This window comes from Drosophila yakuba, chromosome 3R (assembly GCF_016746365.2).
Source record: "Drosophila yakuba strain Tai18E2 chromosome 3R, Prin_Dyak_Tai18E2_2.1, whole genome shotgun sequence".
NCBI classification, from domain to species: Eukaryota; Metazoa; Arthropoda; class Insecta; order Diptera; family Drosophilidae; genus Drosophila; species Drosophila yakuba.
Window position 1 is genome coordinate 17,873,308 of NC_052530.2, and position 27,794 is coordinate 17,901,101.

At 42.6% G+C, this 27,794-nt stretch overlaps 5 protein-coding genes across 7 annotated transcripts in view; 3 read left to right on the forward strand and 2 right to left on the reverse strand.

Annotated features, from left to right (window-relative positions):
• LOC6537301 (cGMP-specific 3',5'-cyclic phosphodiesterase) overlaps nt 1-18,248 on the forward strand; it is a 45,220-nt gene extending 26,972 nt beyond the window's left edge. Inside the window, exons 2-13 of the mRNA XM_002097823.4 lie at nt 1,261-2,393; nt 6,266-6,530; nt 8,076-8,321; nt 8,379-8,644; nt 13,198-13,278; nt 13,362-13,649; nt 13,717-13,960; nt 14,021-14,112; nt 14,200-14,523; nt 15,323-15,476; nt 15,602-15,761; nt 15,820-18,248. Of these exons, the coding sequence (XP_002097859.1) occupies nt 1,686-2,393; nt 6,266-6,530; nt 8,076-8,321; nt 8,379-8,644; nt 13,198-13,278; nt 13,362-13,649; nt 13,717-13,960; nt 14,021-14,112; nt 14,200-14,523; nt 15,323-15,476; nt 15,602-15,761; nt 15,820-16,441 (3,450 nt within the window). The 5' untranslated portion in view covers nt 1,261-1,685 and the 3' untranslated portion in view covers nt 16,442-18,248. The remainder of the gene's footprint in view (nt 1-1,260; nt 2,394-6,265; nt 6,531-8,075; nt 8,322-8,378; nt 8,645-13,197; nt 13,279-13,361; nt 13,650-13,716; nt 13,961-14,020; nt 14,113-14,199; nt 14,524-15,322; nt 15,477-15,601; nt 15,762-15,819) is intronic.
• On the reverse strand, nt 8,736-10,690 carry LOC6537302 (probable cytochrome P450 313a1). Of its 3 annotated transcripts, none has more exons than XM_039376943.2 (7): nt 10,497-10,690; nt 10,209-10,409; nt 9,969-10,154; nt 9,835-9,907; nt 9,634-9,760; nt 9,013-9,586; nt 8,736-8,947 (listed from the first exon to the last, which is right to left on the reverse strand). In XM_039376943.2, the coding sequence occupies exons 1-7, from the start codon at nt 10,618-10,620 to the stop codon at nt 8,787-8,789; spliced, it is 1,446 nt and encodes a 481-aa protein (XP_039232877.1). In that variant the 5' UTR covers nt 10,621-10,690; the 3' UTR covers nt 8,736-8,786. The 3 variants fall into 3 exon arrangements, with proteins under 3 accessions (XP_039232877.1, XP_002097860.1, XP_015048271.1); XM_002097824.4 differs by having other exon boundaries at nt 10,464-10,688; XM_015192785.3 differs by lacking the exon at nt 10,497-10,690 and having other exon boundaries at nt 9,969-10,090; nt 10,209-10,289.
• A 197-nt stretch (nt 18,249-18,445) lies between the features above and the next one.
• LOC6537304 (ribosomal RNA processing protein 36 homolog) lies at nt 18,446-19,455 on the forward strand. Its single transcript, XM_002097826.3, has 3 exons — nt 18,446-18,604; nt 18,666-19,203; nt 19,259-19,455. Exons 1-3 carry the CDS (start codon nt 18,539-18,541, stop codon nt 19,387-19,389), a joined length of 735 nt encoding a protein of 244 aa, XP_002097862.1. The 5' UTR covers nt 18,446-18,538; the 3' UTR covers nt 19,390-19,455.
• LOC6537305 (39S ribosomal protein L11, mitochondrial) lies at nt 19,382-20,242 on the reverse strand. The gene is made up of 3 exons (XM_002097827.4): nt 20,028-20,242; nt 19,688-19,972; nt 19,382-19,623 (listed from the first exon to the last, which is right to left on the reverse strand). Exons 1-3 carry the CDS (start codon nt 20,160-20,162, stop codon nt 19,453-19,455), a joined length of 591 nt encoding a protein of 196 aa, XP_002097863.1. The 5' UTR covers nt 20,163-20,242; the 3' UTR covers nt 19,382-19,452.
• A 185-nt stretch (nt 20,243-20,427) lies between these two features.
• Nucleotides 20,428-22,943, forward strand: LOC6537306 (serine protease HTRA2, mitochondrial). The gene is made up of 3 exons (XM_002097828.3): nt 20,428-21,293; nt 21,359-21,873; nt 21,958-22,943. The coding sequence occupies exons 1-3, from the start codon at nt 20,706-20,708 to the stop codon at nt 22,121-22,123; spliced, it is 1,269 nt and encodes a 422-aa protein (XP_002097864.1). The 5' UTR covers nt 20,428-20,705; the 3' UTR covers nt 22,124-22,943.
• The last annotated feature ends 4,851 nt before the right edge of the window (nt 22,944-27,794 follow it).

The window sequence follows — 27,794 nt, forward strand, 5'->3', positions numbered from 1 at the left end:
GGGCTGCATGCAAAGTCAACGCCGGTGGTGGTCAAGGTGCCACATCGAAGGACAAAGTAGCCAGGACCCTGACAGAATGTACATACTGAACACATATAGTACCAGATCAAAAATAAACTGGACTGGGGAGCATGTTAAGAGCAAAACTGTTGGCACACTTTGATGCTGCTTTATGGCGAGCAGATGAGATTGGCTTGTTAGGTACGCCACATTTTGATGCACCTTGCAAGTTGCAAGCTGCAAGATGCGAGCTGCACTTTCAGGTGCCACGTGGCAAACTCTGAAAGTGTTTACCATGCAAATGTCGACGGCCATTTCAATGCAAATGTGCACAAATGGCAACGTTGTTCCACCAACTCTTCCTCGCCCCTCCCTCATTTTCATTTTAGACATTTTTCCATTGCTGTTTGTCGGCGGCACTGTGAAAATATCGGAAATGTGAATGCAAGCCACCTTTTGAGTCGTGGTTTTTGCTTTCGACGTTAGCTGAAATTACCTATGCCCCCTACTGGCTATAGGGTGGCTATAAATTTGTGTCCCATTGAAGCATTTAAATTTATTTCCATTGCGCATTCGGGCCGAGATTTCAAGAGCTTTCTCCACTCTGCAGAGGGATCAGCGAATTTATTACCCGCAAATAAATTCTATGTGATACATTCACATTTCTGGAATTGAAAACCCAGGCGGAGAGCACTCTTACTTGAATGGGAAAATCTATGTTTGAAATTCAAATTGGTAGCGAAGTGTGAAATTTATGTTTCCCGCTTTTGTATCTCAGATAAAAGTATTTTTAGTATATTTAGAAATCAGGATTTTAACAAATATTTTCTGGGAACATTTTTAAACTAGCATTTAAAATTGAGTAGGTAAGGTGTGGTATGCTTAATGAAATGGCTGTAAAACGCATTAAAATTTAGCAGAGTCAGAGAAAGTACAAGGACGAACTACTCCATGGAAAATCTCACGTAAAATCCCTGGCAACTTCCCGGCAACTCATTAATTTTTAAGCAACTGATAAGGAGATACATAGTAGGTGGGTCGTCCTTCGGCCCACCAACGCGTTCCGCACTCAAAGTTAATGGCTTGGTTAGGCCACGCCCTGCTCATCTAGAATTTCGAAAGCGATTCCCGTAATGGCAGCGAGCCATTAGCCTCAAGTGGCAATGTGGCAAAGTTGCGTCTAAACTTTCCATTTGTTCCGTTTAAGCTGGCCCCTAATCCGCCATCAAATAGTAACTTTCTCCGCTCTTCCTTTCGCAGGTTTCTTCAATCAAAGGGAAAAATCAACTGTTAACCGGCGAGTGGACGCATTTAAAGCCATCGAAAAAGACAAACAACAAGGCAAGCGTGCATGAAGGGAAATCTGGCGGCTAACCGGCCGATGAGTCTGGGCCATCATCAATTACCCCATTGCCTCGCACCTGGCCATTAAAGCCGAGGCGTGTGGAGATTGTGCGGATTGTGGAGAGCAACAGGTTGGCCGGCCAAGTCCTTGGGGACTCCAAGACACCAAGACAGCCAGTCGACCAAGTCACCCATCCCGACGCCCGCATAAGTGGGCGAGTACGTGACTTAATCAGCGGACGCAGCTGGATTCTGAGCCTGGCTAACGAGGCGACCAGAGCGATCACAGAAAAGAGCTGGAGAAGAAGGAGGCGTGTCCCCATTTTGCCCGCTATGATTTCATGCACGGCACAGTGAGCAGGAGCAGCAGCAGCAGCAACATGACAGATGTGTCATCGCCAGCTGGTGGCGCCGCCTCTCCGGTCGAAATAGCCACCAGCAGCTCTACAGCCGCCACTACGTCGGCGTCGGCGTCCTCGTCCAAACCGCTGACCAATGGCGCCAACAAGACGGCTATATCAACGGCAGCTGGAGTAACACCGGGAGCTGCTCCTGGACCTGGTTGTGCAGCAATCCCCGCCAGCGGTTCGAGTGGCAATCAGGTCAAGCTGGAGCATCATTACCGCCAGAGCAATAACAATCGACCTGCGGGCAGCAATCGCAGTTCGGAAACCAAGCTGAGATCTCCAGCCGGCGAGAGTGACGGCGCCTCAAGGCTGATGACACCTGCCGGCAGTTCCTCCTCCCCATCGCAATCTCCATCTCAATCCCAATCCCAATCCCAAGCCAGTATACAAACCCAAACGAGTCAGCAGGACAGGTTGGTCAAGGCACCGAGCACCACGGCATCTCAGCAGGATGTCGATGAGGTGGCCCGCCTGTTTGAGGAGAAGCCGGAAGCATTTGAGAAGTGGCTGACGGAAAGGGCTCCTCCAGAGGCACTCAGCCGGCTGCAGGAGTTCATCGAGAATCGCAAACCGCACAAGCGACCCTCGGTCACCTCCGATCTCTTCCAGCAGTGGATGGCCGCATCGCCCACCGTGCAGCAGGTGAGCACTTGCCTTAAGTACTTGCCATTCTTTTAAATGATATGTTTGCTGATTTTCTCAGTGTTTTATTAATTGTACATTTGTCTTAAATTATAAATAATTGTAGGTACTTAACAATTTTCTCAGTTTTTTAATAAATGTATATTTGTCTTAAATTATAAATAATTGTGGGTAATTAACAAGATCTCATATACATATTTATTAATCCAAAGTTAGAGATGTAATTTTGTAATTAGTACAACGACCAAGAAAAGTTTATAGTTTCCCAATTATCTAAGTGCCACTGCAATGACTTTTATGCCGAACCCATTAAAACTGTTTTTGGAAAATGTTATTACGCCACTTTAGTCGCCAGCCGAAAACTTGATTGAAAGTTGTTCCAGCACTTTCCATTCGCCCAAATTTGTATGCAGGCTGGCCTGCATTATTACACCTCCATTGCATCCTAGCAATCCTTTTCAGCAGCAGGCGATTGCAAGTGCAAATGCAGTTGGCCAAGTGGCAGTGGCAGTGGGAAGTGCAGTTGGTGCCCAGCACTTAGCCACCATCCAACAGCTAAACAGCCAACAGCCAACCAGCCAACATCCATCCACTCAACACAGTCAGTGTTCTATTTGCCCAACAGTAGTTGTAGTACCGAGAGAAGCGACTGTTTGAGCTGGTATTTGTGTTTGTACTGCTTTGTTTTGCCCTGTTTTGTTGTACTTTTGGCACTGCTGCGCTGGATTTCCGCTTTTATTTAACTTTGTTCGCCTTCTTCTCGCCGAGCGAATTAACTAAATTGATATTTTCACAAATTTCCTTTGGCTGGCTCTCCGCTTGTCTTTGGCTGTTTGGCTGTTTGGCTGTCTGGCTGCGTGTGAAGTTCCCTAATTGGAAAAACTCACTCACGGTGGCATTTTCCCAACCTTTTGCTTATGTTTAATTCAGGCACTAAAAATGAAATTACACGAGTCGAGCGAACCGATTTGCCCTCCTGAAATCGACGGCCGAAATACATTTTATATATGTATTTATTTATTTATTGCTTATTTATTGACAAGCTTCGCCTACAGCAGGTTTTTAAATCGCTACCGTCGGCGTCAAGTATTTTTCAATTAACTTTTATTTGATATTTTCTGTAACGGGGAAAAATAACATAAAATAAAACGTGATATATATATTTGGCCTGACCTTTGTCGATGGCGAATGGTCGTTTCGCATATTTCGCAAAATGAATTTCATGTGTGCGGCGTTATGGGTATAAATTAATAACGACACTTTAAAATTATGATTTGGCTTTAACCTTTAAATTAAAAAATGACATCTGATTTCTGAAATGTTAATAATTTAAAATAAAATTTGTTTGACAATATATTTTTGTTAACACGTGACATTTAAGTTTGATTCGAGCTTTTTAAAATAAAACGTACACATACGTGTATGAATGGTTAACATTCAGTATAACTCTTAAATGCAATCGAGTTTAATGAGCTCGCTTAACCATAATTGAACTATTTGCTTGTTTATTCGAAATGATGGCCCATGATGGCCATGATGATAAGTGCATGAACTCAAAAAGTTGAGCATTCAATTGCACTCTTTTGAGCCACTTGATGCCAATGGCAACTGTCGTCGGAACTCACTTGTGCATTGCGTTTTTGCAATGTTTACCTTTCTGAAATACCTACCTATCTAAATTATGCTAGATCAGCACTCAAACTGCAAATTGCACTTCGACTGCAATTGGTTGAGCAAAAACAGAAGGATACAAAATATCAAAACAAGAAGTGCGCTCGAGTCCAGCATGGAAATCGGCACTCACCTGGGCACTTGTGCATCCAAACTAAAAGTCAGTGGAAAATTCTTTCAGTCAATGCACCCGTGTGTGTTTATCTGTGTTTATATGTGTATGTATGGGGATTTGTAAGGGGAGGGAAAATGGAAAAGAACTAGGCCAGTGTCCTGGGCAAAACAAGAAGCAGTCAACCTTTGAGTCCTTTCAGCGATTGTCTGGCTTAGTGAGTGAACTTTCTCTACTTTTTGCTTTTTTTGGCCGCAGGTGAACGGCACGTGTGCCAGCCCCACTTTTTGTTGTCGATATTGTCAATTTATTTAAGTGCATGTTACGCAATGCAAACTGCAATCCCCGCACATGAAACTGACAGTTCTTAGCCCCAGTTGTTTAAACGTATTTGTATCGCGTTGGCCGTATCGTTTGTGCAGTGCTGAAATTTTCATGCCATGCAGGACGTTTTTCCCATTAAGAGTCATTTCGTTTTCATTTTTCACTTCCTTTTGCACAGAGAATATACAAAAATCAGAAAAAAAGAAAAGAACAATAATAAAAACAGAACGAGTTCTCAGCATCGTATTGTTGATTTTATTGTTGTTTTAAGAGGGAACACTCAATGCCACTGGCTGAAGTTCAAATTTACTTAACGCTCTGACTGGCTTCGCTTTGTTTTCATTTCCCTTTATTTGTCTGCATTTTATTTAATGAATTTGCATTGTTCCCGCCCGAAACACAAATACAACTGTTTTTCTAACTTCCAGTTCAATCCAAACAAGGCGGAGATTATTTTATGCTCTGTTTTTCGTTGCCGAGTCTTTTGTGAGCTTTTCTTTTCTTAAGCTGGTGCTAAGTCGAGTTTTAATGGCATTTAAGTGCTTTCAAATAAATCATTAAGTGAAAATGAAAAACATAGAATTACGCAAAGAAGACCATCCGAAAAAGGACGACAGCTATTGGTTTTAGCTTATGCAAATGAAATGATAACTTAGTAGAGCAATAGAGTTAGAAAAGCGGCAGATATATGGAAAAGGTTTTCTGCAAGTGGCCTACTTATTTTTAAACATAGTAATTATTGATATTTGTGGTCATGTGCCACATGGAAATGCTAGTACACGAAAAGGCAGCACCGACAGTAAATTGCTTTAATTTGTCAATAAAAATAATGGGTGTTGTGGGTGGCAGGAACTGTCTGGAACTGGAATGGGATGGCCTGTTTTCAGCACCAGGATGGGGACAATACACGCAATATAATCAGCTCCCAGTTCGCGGCTCGCAGCTCCCAACTCGGTTAATTGGCCACTCGCACGCACAGGTCACAGGTCACAGGATCGGGCGACCAGGGGCCAAAAGGATGGAGGCCTTTTTCGGTATTCAATTACCACATTGCCACAGGAGGGGAGAAGTTGGGCAGCCGCTTGGGGCCACCACTGCCAACTGCTGCTAATAGTCGCCCTTTGAACCGGACCAAGTTAATTTCCAATGAAATTCGGGGCTCGGGTTAAATGGCCAGAAATCGAAAACAGAACTACGACGAATAATGCCACGTGCGGAGAGACAATAGCCTTAATATAGCCTTAAACACAATGCTGAATGTTTAAAATGCCCCCGCTCCTTCCGCCTAGTAATAATGCCAGTTAATATAGCTATTTATATGGCGAACTAATTAAATAGCGGAATTATTCTGCTTTCTCATGCCAAACAGCAGAATTCAATTACTGACCCGGCACGTACGTGCACTGCGCAAAAAGATGTCGAAGATCTTCTAAGTAGGAAGATAGCTAAATTAGCAGTGAAGGAAATCTTTCCAATTCCAAGCGAAACACTATTCTAAAATGTATGAATTGTTTATTAATTTAAAAAATAAAGAAAATATCTATATCAATACTTGAAGAATATATCATAATATAGTAGAGTTAAAAGGAAGGATTTGTTTTATATCACTGATGTGATTAGTCTTTTTAGTTTCTTAACTTTTACAAAGCTCAATACGAACACGATTTCCCGCTCAGTGTGGTGATTTTTTTGTTTTCGCAAACGCAATCTAATCCCGCCATTAACCTTTATGCTGTGTGTTTTCTCCTTCCCCGTTCGCCCACAGAAATCGCCGAGGAGTCTCTCCAACTCGTCAGCATCTTCGCTTCCGGAGTGCCGGAGGCATCTGATGGACCTGGACGAGGGCGAGCTGTTCATGGAACTGATTCGCGACGTGGCCAATGAGCTGGACATCGATGTCCTGTGCCACAAGATTCTGGTCAATGTCGGACTGCTCACCCACGCGGATCGTGGCTCGCTGTTTCTGGCCAAGGGCACGCCCACCAACAAGTATCTGGTGGCCAAGCTATTCGATGTCACCCAAAAGACAGGTGAGTCTGCAATACAAATGCAAAATGACCTTTCACAATTCTCTTGCGCTCTTCTGGCTATGTACAATAGGTGTTGCCCCACTGATAAGGGTATATGTTTGTTAGCGGGTAATCCCGCCTTAATTGAGGTGAACAATGCAGGAAAATGAACTGCAACTGCACAATGGCGGAGGAAAGCAAAAATGAAAATGGAAAATGGGTTGCATAAGCCGAGTCAAATGGGGTTTTCACAAATGCAGTGGGCATAAATTGAAGGACTCTGTCAAAAGGCAGATAGACTAGGGAGAATAGGGTCAAATAACATGAACAAGCTCCGAATAGAAAGAGGCAATCAAGATGGAAATTTTTGCATTTTAATTGGTTGCTTTTGTGATTTTGTAACATTACTTGCCTGGAAAGTGTGGTATCATACTAAGGTACTCTGCAACAAGACTTATTTTCAATGGAATCTATGTAATAAAATGTCATCCTTAAAGCAGCTTATTTAGTAAAAGGATTATGGCCCGCAGAAAGGAGCCAACATAATGAACGTAATCAAATTGAGACTCATTAGCGGCCGAGGGGTGGCCAAAAGTGCTGGCTAACACATTAGTGAAATTAAGCTCGAATGGAGGAGGACATTAAAACTTTTGGAGACCCCATAAAACTGAAAAGGTCGCCATCAAATGTGATATATCATGTATTTCTGAGAACGTGATGCCACAGGTTCCGCCCACAAAAAACAAACCGACGCACATATAGCATTCATACAGAAGTGCGTTACATTCGTAATGAATCTTTGGCGCAGATCCGTGAGTAAAAGCCACCGCTTCCGCTACATAATTCAGAGGGGAAAATGCGAGAAAGATTAGAGCTGGGAAATGCCGGGTGGAAATTGGGTGCTGCTGGTGCGGCTGGTGCTGGCCTCAGATACAGATACAGATATATCTAATGCTTCGGATGCGATACGGATACATGTGAGCCGCTGTTTGTGTGGGGACCTCTGAGATTATGATTGAGGCGGGACCGGCGAGCTCATGCAAATTCACATTTGACTTCTTGCCCTCGGATTTCGTGGGGCCTTGTCATTATTTATTTATACATTATTCTCTCTTTTTTCGGTGCTTCGGCCCAGGCCGTGTCCCTATATCTTTTGCATGGCAGAGTGAATATTTTGCCTATAAATTTAATACGTACTCAGATGCACGACGAGCTTTATCTGGGTCCTAATACGCTTTGCAACGGTTGAACTAATTTTAAGGCGGTATACTGCAAAAACGTTCAGCGTGTTTAAGTTTGAATTGTAGCCGAATTAAAAATGTATTAAATGTTTTTGGGTAAACACACGGGTTGTTTACAAGCCATTTTTTTTAGTCTATCAGCAAACGTAAAAGGATACATTTTAAAACAGCGTAGTGAAGCGAATATTTGCCACAACTGATGCCTCTTTAAATATAACTGGTATAAAAATGTAAAAATTCGGAAAAAAAAGCCCGTTTAATTCCTTTCTTGGCACATCGTTTTGCATCCTTGATTGACTCCAATTTGAATCTCGTTTGATTGCAGCACTCAAGGACGCAGTGACTCGGGCCAGTGCCGAGGAGATAATCATTCCCTTTGGCATCGGAATCGCGGGCATGGTGGCGCAGACAAAGCAGATGATTAACATCAAGGAGGCCTACAAGGATGCGCGCTTCAACTGCGAAATCGATCTGAAGACCGGCTACAAGACGAACGCCATCCTCTGCATGCCCATTTGCAATTACGAGGGCGACATCATAGGCGTGGCGCAAATTATTAACAAAACGAATGGTGAATACATGAACGATTTGTCCTGCTTCAAAATGTATTAACTTGCTTTCCTTGCAGGCTGCATGGAGTTTGACGAGCACGACGTGGAAATCTTTCGGCGTTATCTGACCTTTTGTGGGATTGGCATACAAAATGCCCAGCTCTTTGAGATGTCCGTCCAGGAATACCGGCGTAATCAAATCCTCCTCAATCTGGCGCGCAGTATCTTCGAGGAACAGAACAATCTGGAGTGCTTGGTCACAAAAATTATGACAGAGGCCCGCGAACTTCTCAAATGCGAAAGGTGCTCGGTGTTTCTAGTGGACCTCGACTGCTGCGAGGCGGTAAGTCATTTCAGACAATGAACTATATTAAAAAAGGGGTTTTTTAAGCTTTCAATGGGGATGTAATCATTTTGGTTAAAAACAGAACCTATCTGGGCTATTATTATTTATTTTATTTTGTAGAAACAATAGGAATAGAAACCTAAGTGCGTCGCTGAAGTTTTAGTCGAGGATACTCAGCCAGTTTCATGGTCATGTTGTCCACATACACCAGATCCTTGTAGAGAAACGTGGTGCTAATCCTGTAGTTCCTGAGTATTCTGCATAAAGCGAACTTTGAAGACATCATCGCATATTTGGACCCTGAAATAAATTTAAAGTTTATTTATTTACATATTAATTGGATTTCATGGAGGCGATCAACCAACCTATGCAATTTCTCTTTCCTCTCGCAAATGGAATGTAGGCATATGGGTGCCTGAGCTCCATGTTTTCCGCCAAGAAGTTATCGGGGTTAAATTTGTCTGCTTCTGGACCCCAGACTTCGGGATTTCTGTGAGTGTGAAACATGTCGATGCCGATGACCACTCCTTTGGGAATGAGAACTCCATTCGAGAGACGAACATCGTTCTTTGTTTCCCTTGCTGTTATGGGAATGGCAGGAATTAGGCGTAGGGTCTCCTTTATCACGCGCTCCAAGTAATCCAGCTTTTGTATATCCGGGTATGTTATTTCGAAGTTTCCGGTCTCGGGGAAGGCAGCACAAAGCTCCTCAAAGACCGCATCCTGGTGCTCGGGATGATTGGCCAGGAGAAAGAGAGTGTGGTACACTGTAAGAGCTGATGTATCATAACCGGCGGCAATCATAATACAACATTCGCTCTTCACATCCATATAGGAAATATCGCCCTTGCGGTAAAGTTCCATTGCCCGATTTATCACAATGTTCATTTCGGGATCTGAATCACTCTCTGGCGAAAGGGTGACCTTTTTATTAACCACCTGAAAAGAGTATTAAAATAAAGTATTTCAGGAACTCCTTTACTTACGTTGTCCAACATTTTTTGAATTCTAGCAAAGTTATCAGCTCGCAGTTTATCATAACTGCATAGTTTCGAAATTATCTTATTTTGAACCAAGGGCATCAATATATTGAGAGTGGAATGCGATATTAGCCTAGCAATGTTAAAGTAAATAAAATTGTCGTCTTTTACTATAAGTAAACGAAATTGGGTTTGATTTATGCTTACGATTCGAAGCATTCCACTAGGCTGCCATTTTTGAAGTGTTCATCATGCTGAACCTCAGAACCCATTGTGGTTTCTAAGAAGAGAATCCAAATTCAGAACAGTTTATCATACAATAAACTTAAGTAATAACTTACGAGCGGCTATTCTGAAGGACCATTTGAGCATCTCTGGAACCACATCTGCTTCGCCCTGGTTGACATAAGTATCCAGAACATTCATTAGAATTTTTGTCTCGGTGTCGAAAATGTGAAAGAAGCTAAGCAGAAGATCGTGTTTGAACGCCGGATTAAAGTGTTTGCGGCGATCAATCCAATCGGGATCTGTTAGGTGTTTGAATTCAAATTTGATTATCTTATAAAAATGCAGTTTGATACCTTGTTTCCCCAACAGTCCATTTCCCATGCAGGAGGTTATCGCATTCACAATATGCTGGCTCTTATTGTGGCAATCAGGGGACGAGAAGATATCCTCCACAATCTTCGGATCGCGTGTCACTATAAATGGCACCGGACCCATCCACGTCAAAATGGTCGAGCCGTACTTATTCAAATACTTTGTTCGAAAGCTCAGTTTACCTATTTAAAGTTGATTCAAATAATTCCATATTCGAATCAAAGATTTAAATTTACGTTTATAGGTGATGATATTTTCGAGGGAACTACCAAGAATGGGCAGCCCTATGGGTCCGGGCATCCTTAGCATTAGCAAATACAGCCTTCGGCGACTCCATAAGAAATATATCCAAAAAAGAGCTCCGGCCGCCAGTAATAAATTGATCGTTAGCATACTAACACTCTCACTTTGAGGAAATATGTTCGCTATAGACTCGTTTTCTTGACTGATCCGAATCGCAGATATGGTTGGGCTTTATATAGACGTGGTGCAATAGTACCAATAAAAATTACTCAATTATTATAATTATAATAATTATTCTAATAACTTTCTTGTTATTGTCTTGAGAAAAAACATTCATATCATTAAAAAGCATTCATACTCTTTACATATATACTTCGTAGTTCTGAAATGGGCTCAGTTGTAAAATAATAAAAACCACTTCATAATTGTGCACATATTTTATAAAACTAGTATCTTTTCTGGAGGTACAATATAAATTTTTATTATTCCCCTTCCCCCCGTCTGAGTTACGCCACTGTCTGCGCCCTACGTCGTTTGCATCGATATTGATATTCAAATTAATTGACCGACTTTTCTCAGACCACACAAGAGTGTCTACGCAAATTTGTTGGTGATTGCCGAGTTCTTCCCAAATATGTTGCATAAATAATAAAGCTAAATCCTGCGGACACCACCCTATGTCCTTCACAGTTTCATCTACATTTTTTAAACAGCACCGCTTGACCATTTTGTTTGTGTGTTCGTCAACCCAAGGAACTAAAAATGTTCAATTTATAAAGTTTTTTTCTCCCATTTTTTTTGGACGGAAATAATCGTGGGCGTCTCCACGTGGCTGGAATTCAGCAATAACCAAGTGTCAGGCATCGCGTGAAATTCTGACAGCTCGGTGGTAAAATGTCCTTGGGGATTTGTAAAATAATGTCCAAGTCTGGGCCGAAGTTTCGCTGATTGCCTACCTTTAATTAAATAGACTTGTTTTTTAATTATTATGATTATAATAATTGCAAAGTAATGTACTGTAACTAGTCTGTGAACAGGTTTTTATAAAGTTGCGGAAGTAGTGTGTAAAAAACAACGTTAGTGGGCTGCTTGAATGGATTTCGGTGCAACGCACTAACTAGTTTACCCTGTATGCATTACTTCAACCTGGCGCGATGTTTACTTCGACTCACTTGTTATCAAATTCACTTCGAATTTCTTGATTTCGAGCCGTCAGGAGATGCTTCAATTATTTCCCCTCCATTCCCTCGATCCGAGTTCTCCCCCTACACAGCTACCGCTTTTCCGAAGCGCATTAAGCCCGCAGCATTTTGCTGTTTCATGTTGCAGAAACATAGCTTGCGGATGCACACGTATTTATTGCTACGTTTTTTAATGCCGAAAGATCCGTGTTTCTTGCAACGAAGTATTACGTGCAATTGCTGGTACGTACGCCCTTACAATCAACAATTAGCTGGGTATGGTATAGCAGTGATCACGCAGATAGACTGACTCAGTTAATATTTATTAAATTACAGAACATATTTTATATTGCATTTGATAATTATAGGGAACGCATTCATTCAAGCCCCTCAATGGAAATGCCTTGAAATTAATTCATTTAACTTAAATGCATGCTTCCATTGTTTTCGAGCAAGTAATTATTCATTCGAGTCTTGCTTTTGGGTAAATTTATCGAGATACACATTATATCAAACGAAGGACACGTGTTCAATTGTTTTACATATTCCGCCTTGGCCACCAGTGCGTATGAATAATGCCGAAGGATATTCCTTCAGGAATAATGCATTAAAATTGTAAATGAAATTGCTAAGAGGAGGGAAACAGATGTCCTGCCCTCTGGTACATTCATACATCAGAGATATTTTGCTTGGCCAATTGGATGAATGCATATCATTAAATTACTACATGCTGCATTAATTTGCAGCCAGTGGTGGAAAAATAAAGCCCTTACATATGAAATTGAATGCCTTTTGTTTGACCTAAATAAAAGCTCTTAATTTCACACGGCAACTGCTATTAATTTGATGTGTGCCGGAAAGTTCGATGTGCCAAATTAAATATTGTTGACTTCGATGATTGTTTAATTCGGGAAATTGCCAGGGCCAAATTAGCCATTATCTGCAGCTGGCTGATAATGCAAATGCATGTAAGTGTAATGGGCAATTTATTAGTCCATAAAGCTCAACTGGCCCACTGGGGCAAGAACGGTCGAGTTGCGCCGGACGGACTCTGAAAACTTGGCTGACATGCCCGTCATGTGCAACATGTCAGCTTAATTATGCTCGGGTGGCCGGAGGGGTTTGGGGTAGTGCGACTGTGTGCGACCTCTGATGCACTGAAAGAAAGGTACACAACATGTATTTGAAAATTTTAAAATTATAGCAGGAAAAGTAATTATACACAATGGCTGCTAAAGCCAAAATTACAACTTTATTAGAACTTTATTATAACAACACAAATGACCAAACATGTTCAATTGGGAAACTCAAATCTAATGCAGAATGTAGGAAATTATCAAGTGAGCTACATTTTATTTATTTTTCGATTCAAACCCAAAAAGCTTTGTATAGTTTTTTCTACGTTTTGGGTGGATTGCGCGCGCAATGCAATGGCGCAATGCAATTTATCAACAAGTTGGCGGCTTGGGGGTAAGCCGTTACGAGCTCCATTAGTGGCAGCCACTTAATGTACCCCCTGCCCTTCCTCTCGCCCCTCTCACCGCAGAGCCATTTGGAGAAGATAATTGAGAAGCCCAATCAGCCAGCCACCCGCGCCATCAAGTCCGCCGATAGCTTCGAGGAGAAGGTAAGTCCACCTGACGCCGCTTGACTCGCTTCCAAATCATTGATTTTGGCTTTTGATACCCTCGCCTTCAACTGATCGGACAGAAAATGCGCAATCGTTTCACAGTGCTCTTCGAACTTGGTGGGGAATATCAGGCTGCCAATGTATCGAGGCCATCAGTCAGCGAGTTGAGCTCCTCGACGCTGGCACAGATTGCCCAGTTTGTGGCCACCACCGGGCAAACGGTCAACATCTGCGATGTCATCGAGTGGGTCAGGGATCACAATCAGATTCGGGCCGAGGACGAAATAGATAGCACTCAGGCCATCCTCTGCATGCCCATTATGAATGCGCAGAAGAAGGTCATCGGCGTAGCCCAACTTATCAACAAGGTAAGTTTACCATCTTTATTTACTTGCTAAACTTATGTAAATAATACCAATTATAAATCTTAACCAGGCCAACGGAGTTCCCTTCACCGAATCAGATGCCTCAATTTTCGAGGCATTTGCCATCTTCTGCGGCCTGGGCATTCACAACACCCAGATGTACGAGAACGCCTGCAAGCTGATGGCCAAGCAGAAGGTGGCCCTCGAGTGCCTCAGTTACCATGCCACCGCCAGCCAGGATCAGACGGAGAAGCTCACCCAGGACGCGATTGCCGAGGCGGAGTCCTACAACCTGTACAGCTTCACCTTTACGGGTAAGTGGTTATTAAAGTATTCGTTGATATTAAATTCTAAATATTTTACTATTATTCCAGACTTTGAGCTGGTCGACGATGACACCTGTCGCGCAGTGCTGCGCATGTTTATGCAATGCAATTTGGTCTCGCAATTTCAGATACCATATGATGTAAGTCAATTTCTTTAACTAAATGTAGTATCCTTTTCGATGATTAAAAAATAAAAAATCCTTTTCATTACCCTATTATATTTGCAGGTCCTTTGCCGCTGGGTCTTGAGTGTTCGCAAGAATTATCGGCCTGTGAAGTATCACAATTGGAGGCATGCTCTCAACGTGGCCCAAACGATGTTCGCCATGCTTAAAACCGGCAAGATGGAGCGCTTCATGACGGATCTGGAGATTCTGGGTCTGCTGGTGGCCTGTTTGTGCCACGACTTGGATCATCGCGGCACCAACAATGCATTCCAGACCAAAACGGAGTCCCCGCTGGCCATTTTGTACACTACTAGCACGATGGAGCACCATCACTTCGATCAGTGCGTAATGATTCTCAATTCGGAGGGAAATAATATTTTTCAGGTAAGCGCATAGCATTTTAAAGCGTTGACTACAGAGTCAAGTAGTATATAAGTCAATTATGATTTATGTATAAATTTCAACCATTTATTCTCTAAGATAAAACCGTGGCTACTCTAACCACGGACAACGCGTACATTGCGGTTCTGGGACTTCTTGTTGAGTTTTCGGTTGGCGGCATTCTTGGCGCGTTTGGCGGCATTTAGGCGGGCCTTGCGAGACTTGGAACTCTTGGATTTGGTCGAGGAACTGGTAGAGGATCCAACCTTGATTTTCCTTTTGATCGCGTACTTCAGGTTGCTGAGATACACGATTTTCTTTTTTGAGCCGGAAGATGAGCTGGCTTCTGTGGTGGTGGTGGTGGTGGTGGTGGTGGTGGATTCCGTGGTGGATGTGGTGCTAGTACTTGACTCCGTACTTGTGGTGGAGGAGGCAGCTCTAACTTGAGCCACACACAAAACCATCGAAAGGACGAAGAGAACAGGGAACAACTTCATGTTGGATGCTTCGATTGAGAACTGATATGCCTTCTGCTGGGAAAATATCACTTTTATAGTAAAACCAAGATTGTCTAGCGACCGCCAAATTAACGAAAATGTTTGCTTAACAAAATATCTGCGAACTGACTCCACCTTGACTTCGATAGGGGGTACATTTATGTTGAAGCACATGTCTAGTACTACTGTGACGTCATAGGCACAGATGTTTTCTTGATAACCACTTGGGAACAGAATTTGTTAGGTTTTAAATATGGTAACTATTGACTAATGCGAACTTTATTTTTATTTTCTTTATTTCTTAGGCCTTGTCACCTGAGGACTATCGTTCGGTCATGAAGACCGTGGAAAGCGCCATTCTGTCCACCGATCTGGCCATGTATTTCAAGAAACGGAACGCTTTCCTGGAGTTGGTGGAAAATGGGGAATTCGATTGGCAGGGCGAGGAGAAGAAAGATTGTGAGTCCAAATAACTGCTACTTCCGTATAAACAATCGTTTTGAGCTTTCTGTGAACTTTGGCTAAGTTTAAAGATTTATTCTCATGTTTCTTATAACAAAATACTTAATTTCACTTGATTTTAGTACTTTGTGGCATGATGATGACTGCCTGCGATGTGAGTGCCATTGCCAAGCCATGGGAGGTGCAGCACAAGGTTGCCAAGTTGGTGGCCGACGAGTTCTTTGACCAAGGAGACCTCGAGAAGTTGCAGCTCAACACCCAACCAGTGGCCATGATGGACAGGTAACTGAAGAGTATGATCCAAATGAGGTGTTCCTTAATGGCTTTATCATCATCTTAGGGAGCGCAAGGACGAGCTACCCAAAATGCAGGTGGGCTTTATCGACGTGATCTGTCTGCCCCTTTATAGAGTGCTTTGCGACACCTTTCCGTGGATCACTCCCCTCTATGAAGGAACCTTGGAGAACCGCCGCAATTGGCAGGATCTGGCGGAAAAGGTGGAGATGGGCCTAACCTGGATCGATCACGATACAATTGACAAGCCCGTGGAGGAGTTTGCCGCCTGTGCGGATGAGGAGATCAAGGACATCGAGTTCACGGTGACCACGCTCAATTGCAATCAGCAATCCCAGCATGGCAGCGAGGATAGCCACACGCCGGAGCACCAGCGAAGTGGCTCCAGATTGAGCATGAAGAAAACCGGAGCCCTGGGCAAGGCAGTGCGATCAAAGCTATCGAAGACTCTTTACAACAGCATGGATGGCTCAAAGCCGAAGACTTCGCTGAAGCTGCTAGAATCCCATGTCAGCGAGGATATGGACGACAAGAGTCCCACGAGTCCTTCGCAACCGCAGGCATCCGGGAGCATGGGCCGCATGTCCGCCTCCTCCTCCACTTCATCCGCCGGCGGGCAGATGGTGGACAAGTCCAAAAAGCGATCCAAACTGTGCGCGTTGTTATGACGAAAGCCGTCCAATTAGAATATGGCGACTCCCTCCAGCACCACGGGCAGTGAAACTGACCACAAGTGCGGAGGGGGGATGACCGACTTCTAATTGGATTTTGGAGTTTCGAAAACTCACAAAAAAAAATCTTGTTGTGCTCCACCTGTATCCATTACAGGATTTGGTACTCGATTTCGTTTGGTTTGAATGTTTTTGTTTGTGAAACTACACTTTTCAATAAAATAACTTTTGCTTTAAATGTCAGTACAGTAAATTACAATCCGTGCTTAACATGGAAATGAATACTTTATCCTCTTTCATCCTATTTTATTACATTCAAAATATAAGTCACTATTTATTATAAACAATAGACCTATAAAGTGAAGTAAAACAGCAAAAATTTCAAACTCTAAAGTATATTTTCATCAACAAAAAACCCATCAAATCAAATCGAAATCGAAGACGAATACGAGGGCAGGAGTATATGTACATGTTTGATATATGTTTTAAGTACTATAACTACCCATATACAAGCGGATGAGCATTAGGCAGAAGCAAATGCACTTGCAATATTAAGCATAAGTGAATGTCAAAATATGTGATCTATTTACGGTCCCGCAGGTGCGAAGCCCCCGGGTTGAACCTTTGCCGGATACTATCCTCTCTCCCTGTCTATCTATCTAACTATCTATCGAACTAACTATCTGTCTGTCGCTTTTAGGTGATTGAAAAACCGCGAAACTAAACTAACTAACTAAGTAGATCCAATCCAACCAACTAGCTAAGAGTGTACGTAGTTACCCCAACCCAAATCGTGCTAGTCAAACAAACGTATGAGATACTATTATGTGTACGAAACCCCTAGTTAAGAATTTTGAGGCTACATACCAGGCATCGGGCATTGGGCATCGGGCATCAGGAAGTCGGATCGGGATCACTACTAGTCCTCGACTGTGATCGGCGTGAAATCTACTTTATAGCTAACTAATATACTAATATATTTGTATGCACAGAGGTGTGTATTTACGTAGCAAACTATAGCAATATTATATGATATTTCCCACACATCCCACACGTTGTGAGCACAGCACAAATATTGGGTGATCGAACCGCTCGAAGAACCGAAAAGAATAAAAGGCAGAAATTGAAGATGAATGGAGGACTCCTACTTTTCGTACTGTGTTTGATTGTATAAATATAAATATTAGCTTAAAGATACACAGCAGTCAATTTTTGAACTCGAACTCAAGCAAAATACAAATACGATAGATATTTGATTCAAGATTCACACGGTTAATATGAATAATCCGGTCCCACACTCTCCTAGTTGTTGCAATCAAGTTTACTTTAAATGTGTGTGTACGTGTACAAAGCAAACTACTTATATACTGTAGAGCATAAATATAAACTAAATATACATATACGGAACCTATATAAAATATTTACATTTGACTAATGTAACTATAACTGAATTGCTTAGAATTAACGTGTTTAAGGGCATTTTGATTAATTTTTTTTATTGGTCTGCGTGTGCTAATCAAAATTGACTATTAAAATGTCAACAAAAATAAAGTTTTACAACTATTTTTCTAGTTACTCTGCCGCTCGCCTAAAAATCAAAATCCAGACAACTTTACGAGCCGATTTAAAACTAGTCCTGGATTTTGTTGTGACAATTGTATTAATTGTGTATATTTCCTGAACGTTTTGTTGCTTCTTTTTGTTCCCCAAAGATTGAAAAAATTATTCACGTTTGTTTAACTTACTATGTAAGACTTGCAATTAAATCAAAAATAAATCACACCATTGGGAATTACTCTAAAAACTGTTTCTTGATTAAAACGGGTAAATTTATATTATTAAATAGTGGGAAAAGTAGCTTCTAAATTAATTTAACAGCATAATATGTCAAGATTTAAGGCTTCTTAGTTTTGGTTTAAAGCATAAATTCAAATAAGGCGGGTAACTTAGTTCAGTGTTGACTAACGTGTGTCACAGCGCCTATCGTTACTTATCGTTATCGGACCCAGCAATCAGCTGCTTGAAACCCAAACAAACACACGTGAATTTTTAAAAAGTAAATAAATAAAGTTTTTGAGGAAAACTAAAACAATTATGTCCTCTCCCAGTGAATACTCCTCGGCTTCTGAGCACGAGGAAAGCAACGACGACGAAACTCAGGTATAAGTTGTGTTACAACTATAAAGAAATATGGTTTACACATATAAGAACTTTTTTTTAGAATGCCATTCGTGAAGATCTCAAAGGAATGTCCTTTGAGGAGATAATGAAACTGAAAGAGGAGCTAGGCGCCAAGGTATACAAAGAGGCTGTTCTCGGTGGCAAGAGTTCCAGACCCCAAAGACCTAAGGCCAAAACCGACCTAAAGCGCCTGAACAAAAACAGACCCCGTGAAATGACCACCAGGAGACAGGTGCCATTTCTGGGCGCAGAGCACCGAGTGGAGCGCAAGAAAAATGTGGAACTTAGAGATCCAAGATTTGACGAGAAATCAGGAGCATATAGTGCAGAAACCTTTAAGAAAAACTACCAATTTGTCTCCCAAATTCGAGCAAAGGAAGTTGGTCAGCTGAAGAAGAAACTGGACGAGGTGGAGGATGAGGCGGAGAAGCACGATATAAAGGACACCATGCAGCGACTTATTAATAAAAACGTCGAGGACAAGAAGTGGCACACCAAACAGAAGCAACTTAAAAAGGAGCGCTCTGTCATTCAGAAGAAACACGACCTTGGACAACAGCCTCACTATCTGACAAAGAGTACGTTTCTTAACCACAGCAATTTCAATTTTTTATCTTCTTTTATCCCCGACAGAGGAGCGGCGAGCTAAGGAACTAGTGGCCCAATTCGAGAAGCTGAAAAACACCGGAAAACTCAACAAACACATGGAGAAGCGACGCAAGAAGAACGCCGCCAAGGACCGCAAACGCATTGGTATAGAATAAGACTTACGCTTTAAGTATAAATGTATTTTTAAACAATTAAAAGCACAGTGCAAATAAGCAAACCTAGCCCGTGCGCAACATCTTTGCTTCCCGCTTCTCCTGCAACTCGCGCCGTTGCTGCTCCACAATTATCTTGCGCTCCTCCAGGAACTCGCCATAGGCCGCCGGATCTATTTCCCTGACCACCTTGATCCCACAGGTCCGGGCAATGCTGATGAGCATCTCACACATTTGCTAAGAGACAAGGAAAACATTTTTGTTCGTATTATCAATTTCAAAATGTTCTTAAAAAACTCACCTGCATGGTAAGAAGAGCATTGGGCGGGTCCTGAATCTTAATGGCTGCAATCTCGTACAAGTGCTTGAGGGTGATCATGCCGGCAACCTCCTTGCCAGGCGTCATGGTGCCCCTTTGTATGCCCGCCGCTTGCTTCAGAAAAAATGTTGCCGGCGGATGGTGAATGACCAAGTCGTAGCTGCGATCGCTGTTTACGGAGATCCTGCAAGGTAGTGGGACTCCCTCTTTCATTTCCGCGGTCTTGGCATTGAAGTCCTTGCAAAAGGCGGCAATATTAATCGCTCTCTGCGTGAAGTAAAGTGTGCAATTATATATTTGTCAATTTTAAAGCCGGACTCACCTGTCCCAACATCGGTCCCAGTGGAGGACCTGCAGCAGCCATGCCCGCAGGTATATTCGTCTTCAGTTTGCTCGTATGCGTCACACGTTCCACCGTCTTCTTCAGGGATTTCAGCTTACCCGCTGCCTTGGACATTTTAGTTGATTTATTTCAACTAAACAATTGATTCAAACTGTTATGCAAAGCGAAATGTGTTGGTGGGAGGAAGAAGAAGCAGCAGAAACAGCTGACGGCATTGCTGTCGCTTATATTCTAGCTTAAGTGTTTTTTATAGCTAAGTAGCTAAGAAAAACTTATTACTGGCCGTACGCTGAACATCAATAATTACATCTATGATTGGGGTTGTGATTTGATAGGTTTGAAAAATCCAATTGTCATTTGCAAAATAGCAGGCTTTTTAAAAGTAATACTATGAGAGCAGCTAAAATTTTAAAAGCCCTTTGAATTATAGCTAAATGTTCTATAGCCAAATTCCCGTGATAAGCAGACGACTAGCCACCTCTGATGCGAAGAAGAAGCATCTCGGCCAACAGCTGTTTGCATTGCCTATCGCCTATCGGTAGTCGAGGGTGTCGCAGCAGGCAGCTTTTGTGGCAGAGTGCCAAATTGAAATCAGCTGCCAGCTGAGAAGTGAGAAATTAAATAACAATAACAAACTACGAGTAATCACAGAAACCCATGGCTTTGCGCGGTTCCCACCGCTTGGAAGTGATCTTCAAACGCTGCATTGCATCTCCGGTGTTCCACAGCCACGCAGCCAATCGGCGGAGCAGCCAACTAGCGATCAAAGGCACCGATCCAAGCAGCAATGGTAACAGTGGGCAAGATCAGCAAAATGGTGAACAAAAAGCAAAAGGCTGGAGGCGATTGGTTCGTTTCTTTGTGCCCTTCTCCCTGGGCGCCGCGGTCAGTGCGGCGGTCATTAAGCGGGAGGACTTTACTCCAACGATCGCCGCTTCGAAGATGACAGGACGTCGGCGGGACTTCAACTTCATAGCCGATGTGGTGGCAGGTTGTGCGGATTCGGTGGTCTACATTGAGATCAAGGACACCCGCCACTTTGACTACTTCAGTGGCCAGCCGATCACCGCATCGAATGGCTCCGGCTTTATCATTGAGCAGAACGGTCTCATCCTGACCAACGCTCATGTGGTGATCAACAAACCCCACACAATGGTACAGGTGAGGCTGTCCGACGGCAGGACTTTTCCCGCCACCATCGAGGACGTGGATCAGACATCCGATCTTGCGACTTTGCGCATACAGGTAAGCGTGGAGCTGAGTTTCCAAACAACACAAGTTCTATATATCCGATTATTGACATCCTACAGGTGAACAATCTTTCGGTGATGCGGTTGGGCAAGAGCAGTACCCTGCGATCGGGCGAATGGGTTGTGGCCCTGGGCAGTCCGCTGGCCCTAAGCAATACGGTGACCGCTGGAGTAATCAGTTCCACGCAGCGTGCATCCCAAGAACTTGGCCTTCGAAACAGGGACATCAACTACCTGCAAACGGATGCTGCGATTACGTTTGGCAACTCCGGCGGACCCTTAGTCAATCTGGATGGCGAGGCCATTGGAGTTAACTCGATGAAGGTGACGGCTGGCATTAGCTTCGCAATACCCATTGACTATGTAAAGGTGTTTCTGGAGCGGGCGGCGGAGAAACGAAAGAAGGGCTCGGCCTACAAGACCGGCTATCCGGTCAAGCGGTACATGGGCATCACCATGCTGACGCTCACACCGGATATACTGTTCGAGCTCAAGTCACGAAGTCAAAACATGCCCAGCCACCTAACGCACGGCGTGCTCGTGTGGAAGGTTATCGTTGGGTCGCCGGCGCACAGGTGGGTTAACACCAAAAAAGTTAATATCTCAGTCAACCAGAATATTCAATAACATTCTTGCATTATTTTCTACCTCCCTTTTAGTGGTGGACTACAACCCGGAGACATAGTGACCCACATAAACAAGAAAGAGATCAAGAACTCATCGGATGTCTACGACGCCCTGGCCGATAATAGTAAAAACCTTGATATAGTGATCCTGCGAGGTGTGAAGCAGATGCACGTGACCATTACGCCAGAAGATCCCTAGTTAAGCCCTTATGCCGCACCTGTATCCTCGACCTACGACTATATCGTGTTCGCCTGATTGCCAATTTGAGATATTTATATATGTAAAAGAAACCTACCGATCCTGGGAAGAAATCTCTGACATACCAACCTCCCACACGCTCCTATTCCCAATCGAGTGACTGCCTGCCTATATTTGTCTCTGACTAACGAGTAGGGAAATTTGCATAGATCGCGGGCTCGTTATCAGTGGCCATTATTAACAGCGGCACGACCATAAGTTAATCTACGCATCGGACAGCACGAAAATGTATCTCCGACTGGGTCGATTGGGTCGTCTGTCCGTTTCCGAACATCATCGATTTCTCTTTCATGGAGCGCTGTGCGTGTCCCCAACCATCCGTCTGCCCGTCCGTCCGTCTGATTGTCCTCTTCCAACAACGACAAAAATGTATTTACGCTAATTGAAATATCTTGCGTTGCGATCAATCGATGCCATATTTTTTATAGGCCAAACCTCGGCAGTGCAGAAAATGCAGCAGCAGCAGCAACATCAGCCGCAAAAACGACGAAAACCGAAATGCAAATTTCAATAAATTTATGCAACTGTATTCCCAGCGCTTCACTTGGCCCCAGCTGTTCATACCCTCTCAAGGGGTATACTTTTTAATGCTTTCAATGGGTGCTGAGAAGTTCATAGAATACCAAACTAATGGCACATTATTAAATCTGATGTTATGAAACTGAACCTTTAAAATATATATGCCCTAGTTAATAAATAATCCAATATGTAAATCTCATTTCATCAATCAAAAAACGCTTATTTTAAAGTAGAAAACAAAGTATGTGTGTTTTAAATTGTTGAAGTGTATTCAAATGAATTTATAGCAGAAATAATTGTTGTAAATACTTTGAAAGAGTATTCAAACCTCACTTAGCCGAGTTAGGATCGGTTTGGCTTCGGTTTATTTGTGGGTGACAAGGCAGACGTTGCCAATGATGATGATGTTGTTGCCGCTGCTGCTGCTGCTGTTGCTGTCGTTGCGTGAAAAGTGAAATTCTTGTGATTATTAATTTTGTTTTCGCTTTTGGCGATGCTACGCTTTTTTGGCTTTTGCATATAAATTCATATATTGATTCCGCCGGACTGGCTGACTGGCCATTGTTGTTGGCATTGTTGCCGTGGTTGTTTATGTGACAGCGGCCTTTATGACATTGTTGGCACTAAGTTACCTTTATAGCTTATAAGCCGCACGCATAAATGCAGCTTAAAGTTCATAAATTTGCCAATATTCACTCGGCAAGGGGTTAAGCAAACGGACCTCGCTTTTGCGATCGTGTAAACACTTTTTACTTTATTCACTGGCGCCCCACGCTTTTTGCACTTTCTTTCTACCATTTCAGCCGCTTGGCGGGCATTCGTTTCCATTTCCATTACCATTTCGGTTTTCAGTCTTCAGTTTTCAATCTCATTCCCAGTGCCGTCTGCACTCTGTGCGCCGACTAATTGAAATATTTAAAATGCATAAAAGTATCGCATTTAAGCTTTGCAATTAGTTTGCGGTGATCCCGCAGTTTGCCGTCGTCGTGGGTACGGATATGTAGATATACATATATATGTATGTTGTAGTCGCCAGTTGTTGTGGGGCGCTTAAATTACAAACCTGTGAGAAATTTAGTCGCTGTTTTGGTTGCTTTGGGACTGAGTTGGTCCATACACTGGAAAAAGATGGGTAAAACAACTTTGGGTGGGTGTTGGGGGAAATATATGAAAAAAACTAATTAGGTTATAATCTATATATGCTTTACAAAGTAGCTTTGTATTCGGTAGTACTGCTTATCGTAAACTTACTTATTACTTTCAAATATACTTTGAAGAAGACTACTTTTTTATTAATAAAGAAAGTAAATACGATTTTACAAATAATTGTATCCGGGTTTATTTCAGTTTTATGTACATATACATATGCAAAACTTTTATTCTGTAACATTAAGATAAAATTGAAAACTTTAGCTTAAACTAATTCTTTCTTAGCATGGACTGTGCTTTAAGAGAACAAAACTGCATTTCCTTGAAAAGAAGATAGTAATTCGAAATATGCTTTATACAAGTTAAACGTTACTAACATTCTATAGTACCACATTATAAAGAAAGGGCATTTACACTCGTATTAAATAGTTTTCGCTATGCGCGAACTTTATTGTGAATTAAGATCACAAAGTTGTAGTTGCGGTGAGCAGCGTTTTGCGGCTGTGATCATGTTCACACGCTGCGGCCGTAAAGCTAAAAACCTAAAAAACCTAAAGGCGGTAATTGTCGTGCTTTGACTGGGCTTACACTTTCATAAAAGGCGGCAATTAATAATGGGGGTCCATCAATTGAGCAGCACGTTTGACGAGGGTCATTTGGTGATTTGGCAACTCCAATTGAGTTATTAAACGTGCGCTTAATTGCAGCCACTGACACTTGGGGTCAAAAGTGCGCAAATTGTCGCATTAACCCAGAAATGTCAGACTAAGGATCTGCTTTTTTTTACCAGCTTGGTCTTTATTTCTCTTCGGAGGTGACCCCATCAGACACCTAAATCAACGACTTTCTCGTGCGCTGTTCCCATGAACTGCTCACATTTAAACATATTGGCAGGCGCATTGGAAAAGTGCATGAGGCAACAGCCACAGCAACAACAACAACAGCAACAGCGCCAGGCGAACACCTACAACAACCCACAGCAGCTTTTGTAATAGCAACAACATTAAAGTTCATGACACACAACTGTAAAATGTTTCAGCCCGAAAAAAACTTTTACCGCCGATAATAAATGGATGCGACTTTGCGCCCCCAAAAGTTCAAGCCATCATCGCGCCATCGTCCCGCATGTGAAAAGTTCTCCTCAAAAGACGGACAACTGGACACATGGACCACATGGACCACTTGGATCTCGCATCCATGGACAGGAAGTTGAGGCGGCTGGCATAGTTGAAAACGAAGCCAAGAGCAGGAGATCATCGGGCCCCATGACCGATGGCCGCTGGTCGATGGCCGATGGCCAATGCCACGGGCCATAAATCACTTGAGTATGCCAAAAGTTACATAATAATTCTGCGATAACTGATCGTCTCGTCTTGTTTCGTCTCGGCGGCATTAATCAAGAATTCGGTCTGGGAAATAAAGCCATCGTCATCAATCCGTTGTCCAAATTGAAATGTGTTTTAATGTGCCATTTTGTGCGGCCAATGCTATTGCCAAATGGTATTTCCTTTCGGGGGGCTCGATTGCATTAAATCAACAGATTCATAAAAATGAAAAACACGAAAAATTATGATGATTACGCGGAAATGTGTGGCAACTGCGCTTTTTTACTTTGTGGCCACTGGGCTAAAATGCTTTATGAAATTGCACAAGTGTGTTGGCCATTTGCTGAATTATGGCGCCCAGGTTTTTCTCCATATTTTTCTCTTTTTTTTTTTGTTATTTTTTGTTATTTGGGTCGCCGCAGGGCGCTGGTGGTGCATTTTCATTAAACGCTTGGGAAACTGTCCAACTGGGAGTTGGGAGCTGGGAGATGGGAGCTGGAAGTCTCGGGGAGCTCAGTTTTTGTGGGTCAGTTTACACATCTGGCTTTTGGCTTGGCTGTAGTGTAGTGTTGGTCAAATATTTGCGCCAGCGCAAAGAGTCATCATCATTAATAATGATGGAAATTTCACCTGCTGGAAAAGCGTTTTTCGTTTTGCGTACTACTACTACTACTACTACTACTAGTACTACCGCCGCCCCATGTTTATGTTTTCTTTATTTAGGCAAATCCATCAATTAATCTCGAGAGCGTTTGGCCCACTGTTGGCAATTGGGAATTGGGTATTGGGTATGGGGAATTGGAAACTGGATGCCATTTGCTTGCTCGGAAAACGCCGTCGAGCGTGACGAAAACAAGCTTCTAATCTGGCCCAGCCGAACTGGCAACTTTTCGATTCGATCTGTCCCCGAATTGATTGATTTGTCAGCCCTCGGCCACTGACAATCCCACAAATCCCAAGATTTATGTCCAGCTATAATGGCCATATGTCTGCTGACCATTTTCAGACAAATTATGCATTGGCTGCGTAGCTCAATGTAATATTGAAATGATGTCATCGCGACGATCAGTCGATAAACACTTATCCATTTAAAATGAATGAATCCCCTGAATGGCTGTGAAGTAAAATACGTAATATCGTATATTATAATTCAATTTTTTTCTTAAACCATTATCCGCCAATACTTGGCTTTAGTTTTGTTAATAAAATAACAAGGATAATTATTTGTAGATTTCAGAATGATAGCTTTAAACAAGCTCTTGATAGGAATTAAAGTGCAATCCATCATCATTAGTGCTAGCTTTTTCTTTCTGTGTGGCAAAGGCGGCCACCGAGATTACAGAGTAGAAATCGGGCCACCTGAACCATTTAATTGTTGAGATTTTTCACAAAATTGAAACATCTTCCGGCATGGAGAGCCAAGACAAACGATGTGTGCACCGAAATTAGTTTTTCGCATGTTGCCTGCCCCGAGGCGTGAAAAGATTTTCGCATGCAAGGTGCGGCGGTTACAGCAACAACAACAAAAACTACTATAACAACAACAACAACTAAAGCTTAAGCGGCAGAAACAACAGCAGCTGGAATAACAACAACAAACACAGCAGCGATACAACAACAACAAAAACAGCCACTGGCAGCGCGGCAAGTGTTGCTCTAATTTATAAAATGTTTTTGCTACCAACTCAGCGGCTGCTGGAAAGCACCAAAAACATGGAAAAGAAATGATCGAAGGGCGTGTACCTCGGCATATTTTAATGTAAGTACGCTTTGTCGATAAAAAAAATGCTTACAATTTACAAATAAATGCTTTAAATGAAGAAGATTGATTATTATAAATGATAATCTTATCTATGAATGACCTGCTCAGCCACAAGTCCGGTTTTTTTTAGCCAAAGTCGAGGGTATTTTTCACAAATTAAATGCCTTGCGGTTCTCACACACTCACACTCTTCTAAGGCATGGCAGAAATTTCACTTCTATAGAAATTCCGGAGCTCGGCGATCGCAGAGCCTGGGGCTTTTCTTTCACACTTTTTCTCACTGCCGCTGTCACTTGCTTTAGTTGCTGATGTTGCTGCTGTTTCGCTAAAGTTGCTGCTGCTTCGCTGATGTTGCTGATGTTGCTGCTGCGCCGCAAATGTGGCTGTTTCTGTTGCGATTGTGCGATTGCCATTGCCTTTGTTTATTACGCATGACATGCCACACTCGCCCACTCATCATAAATGCCATCACATGTTTTAATTAAATGCCAGCGCAGCGAGGCCTTAAAAACTTTATATTTCTTGTCCATTAATTGAAATTACAAAGCAACACGATAATATCCGTCTGTCAGGCGCTTTTTTGTTTTGTTTCTTGGTCTCAGCAATAATTTTGATTTTTACTATTTTACACGAAGATGTTACCAAGTTGACAATGCGCCGGCAAATGGGGGAGCGACTTTCACTCCTTTTGAGCGCGGAAGGTATGTTTATTGCCCAGCCGTCAGGTAGTTCGGATTTTATGTTCTATTGTGGCCATAAAGCAGGCCAGTAAAACATATTGCATGGCTCGATGGATTATCGACGGCTCGAGTTCGTTGTCAGAGTCTTTTGTTTCATTCACGGGTGAAAAATGCGA

What these genes read in the sequence shown, in the direction of transcription:
- LOC6537304 (XM_002097826.3), top strand. Translation starts at nt 18,539, where the DNA reads ATGTCCTCTCCCAGTGAATACTCCTCGGCTTCTGAGCACGAGGAAAGC. An exon ending in GCAACGACGACGAAACTCAG is followed by an intron (nt 18,605 to 18,665) that starts GTATAAGTTGTG and finishes ACTTTTTTTTAG; the next exon opens with AATGCCATTCGTGAAGATCT. An exon ending in GCCTCACTATCTGACAAAGA is followed by an intron (nt 19,204 to 19,258) that starts GTACGTTTCTTA and finishes TATCCCCGACAG; the next exon opens with AGGAGCGGCGAGCTAAGGAA.
- LOC6537302 (XM_002097824.4), bottom strand. Translation starts at nt 10,620, where the DNA reads ATGCTAACGATCAATTTATTACTGGCGGCCGGAGCTCTTTTTTGGATA. An exon ending in GTCCTTCAGAATAGCCGCTC is followed by an intron (nt 9,908 to 9,968) that starts GTAAGTTATTAC and finishes TTCTCTTCTTAG; the next exon opens with AAACCACAATGGGTTCTGAG. An exon ending in CTAGTGGAATGCTTCGAATC is followed by an intron (nt 9,761 to 9,834) that starts GTAAGCATAAAT and finishes TAACATTGCTAG; the next exon opens with GCTAATATCGCATTCCACTC.
- LOC6537305 (XM_002097827.4), bottom strand. Translation starts at nt 20,162, where the DNA reads ATGTCCAAGGCAGCGGGTAAGCTGAAATCCCTGAAGAAGACGGTGGAA. An exon ending in TGGGACCGATGTTGGGACAG is followed by an intron (nt 19,973 to 20,027) that starts GTGAGTCCGGCT and finishes TACTTCACGCAG; the next exon opens with AGAGCGATTAATATTGCCGC. An exon ending in ATGCTCTTCTTACCATGCAG is followed by an intron (nt 19,624 to 19,687) that starts GTGAGTTTTTTA and finishes CTTGTCTCTTAG; the next exon opens with CAAATGTGTGAGATGCTCAT.
- LOC6537306 (XM_002097828.3), top strand. Translation starts at nt 20,706, where the DNA reads ATGGCTTTGCGCGGTTCCCACCGCTTGGAAGTGATCTTCAAACGCTGC. An exon ending in TTGCGACTTTGCGCATACAG is followed by an intron (nt 21,294 to 21,358) that starts GTAAGCGTGGAG and finishes GACATCCTACAG; the next exon opens with GTGAACAATCTTTCGGTGAT. An exon ending in GTTGGGTCGCCGGCGCACAG is followed by an intron (nt 21,874 to 21,957) that starts GTGGGTTAACAC and finishes CCTCCCTTTTAG; the next exon opens with TGGTGGACTACAACCCGGAG.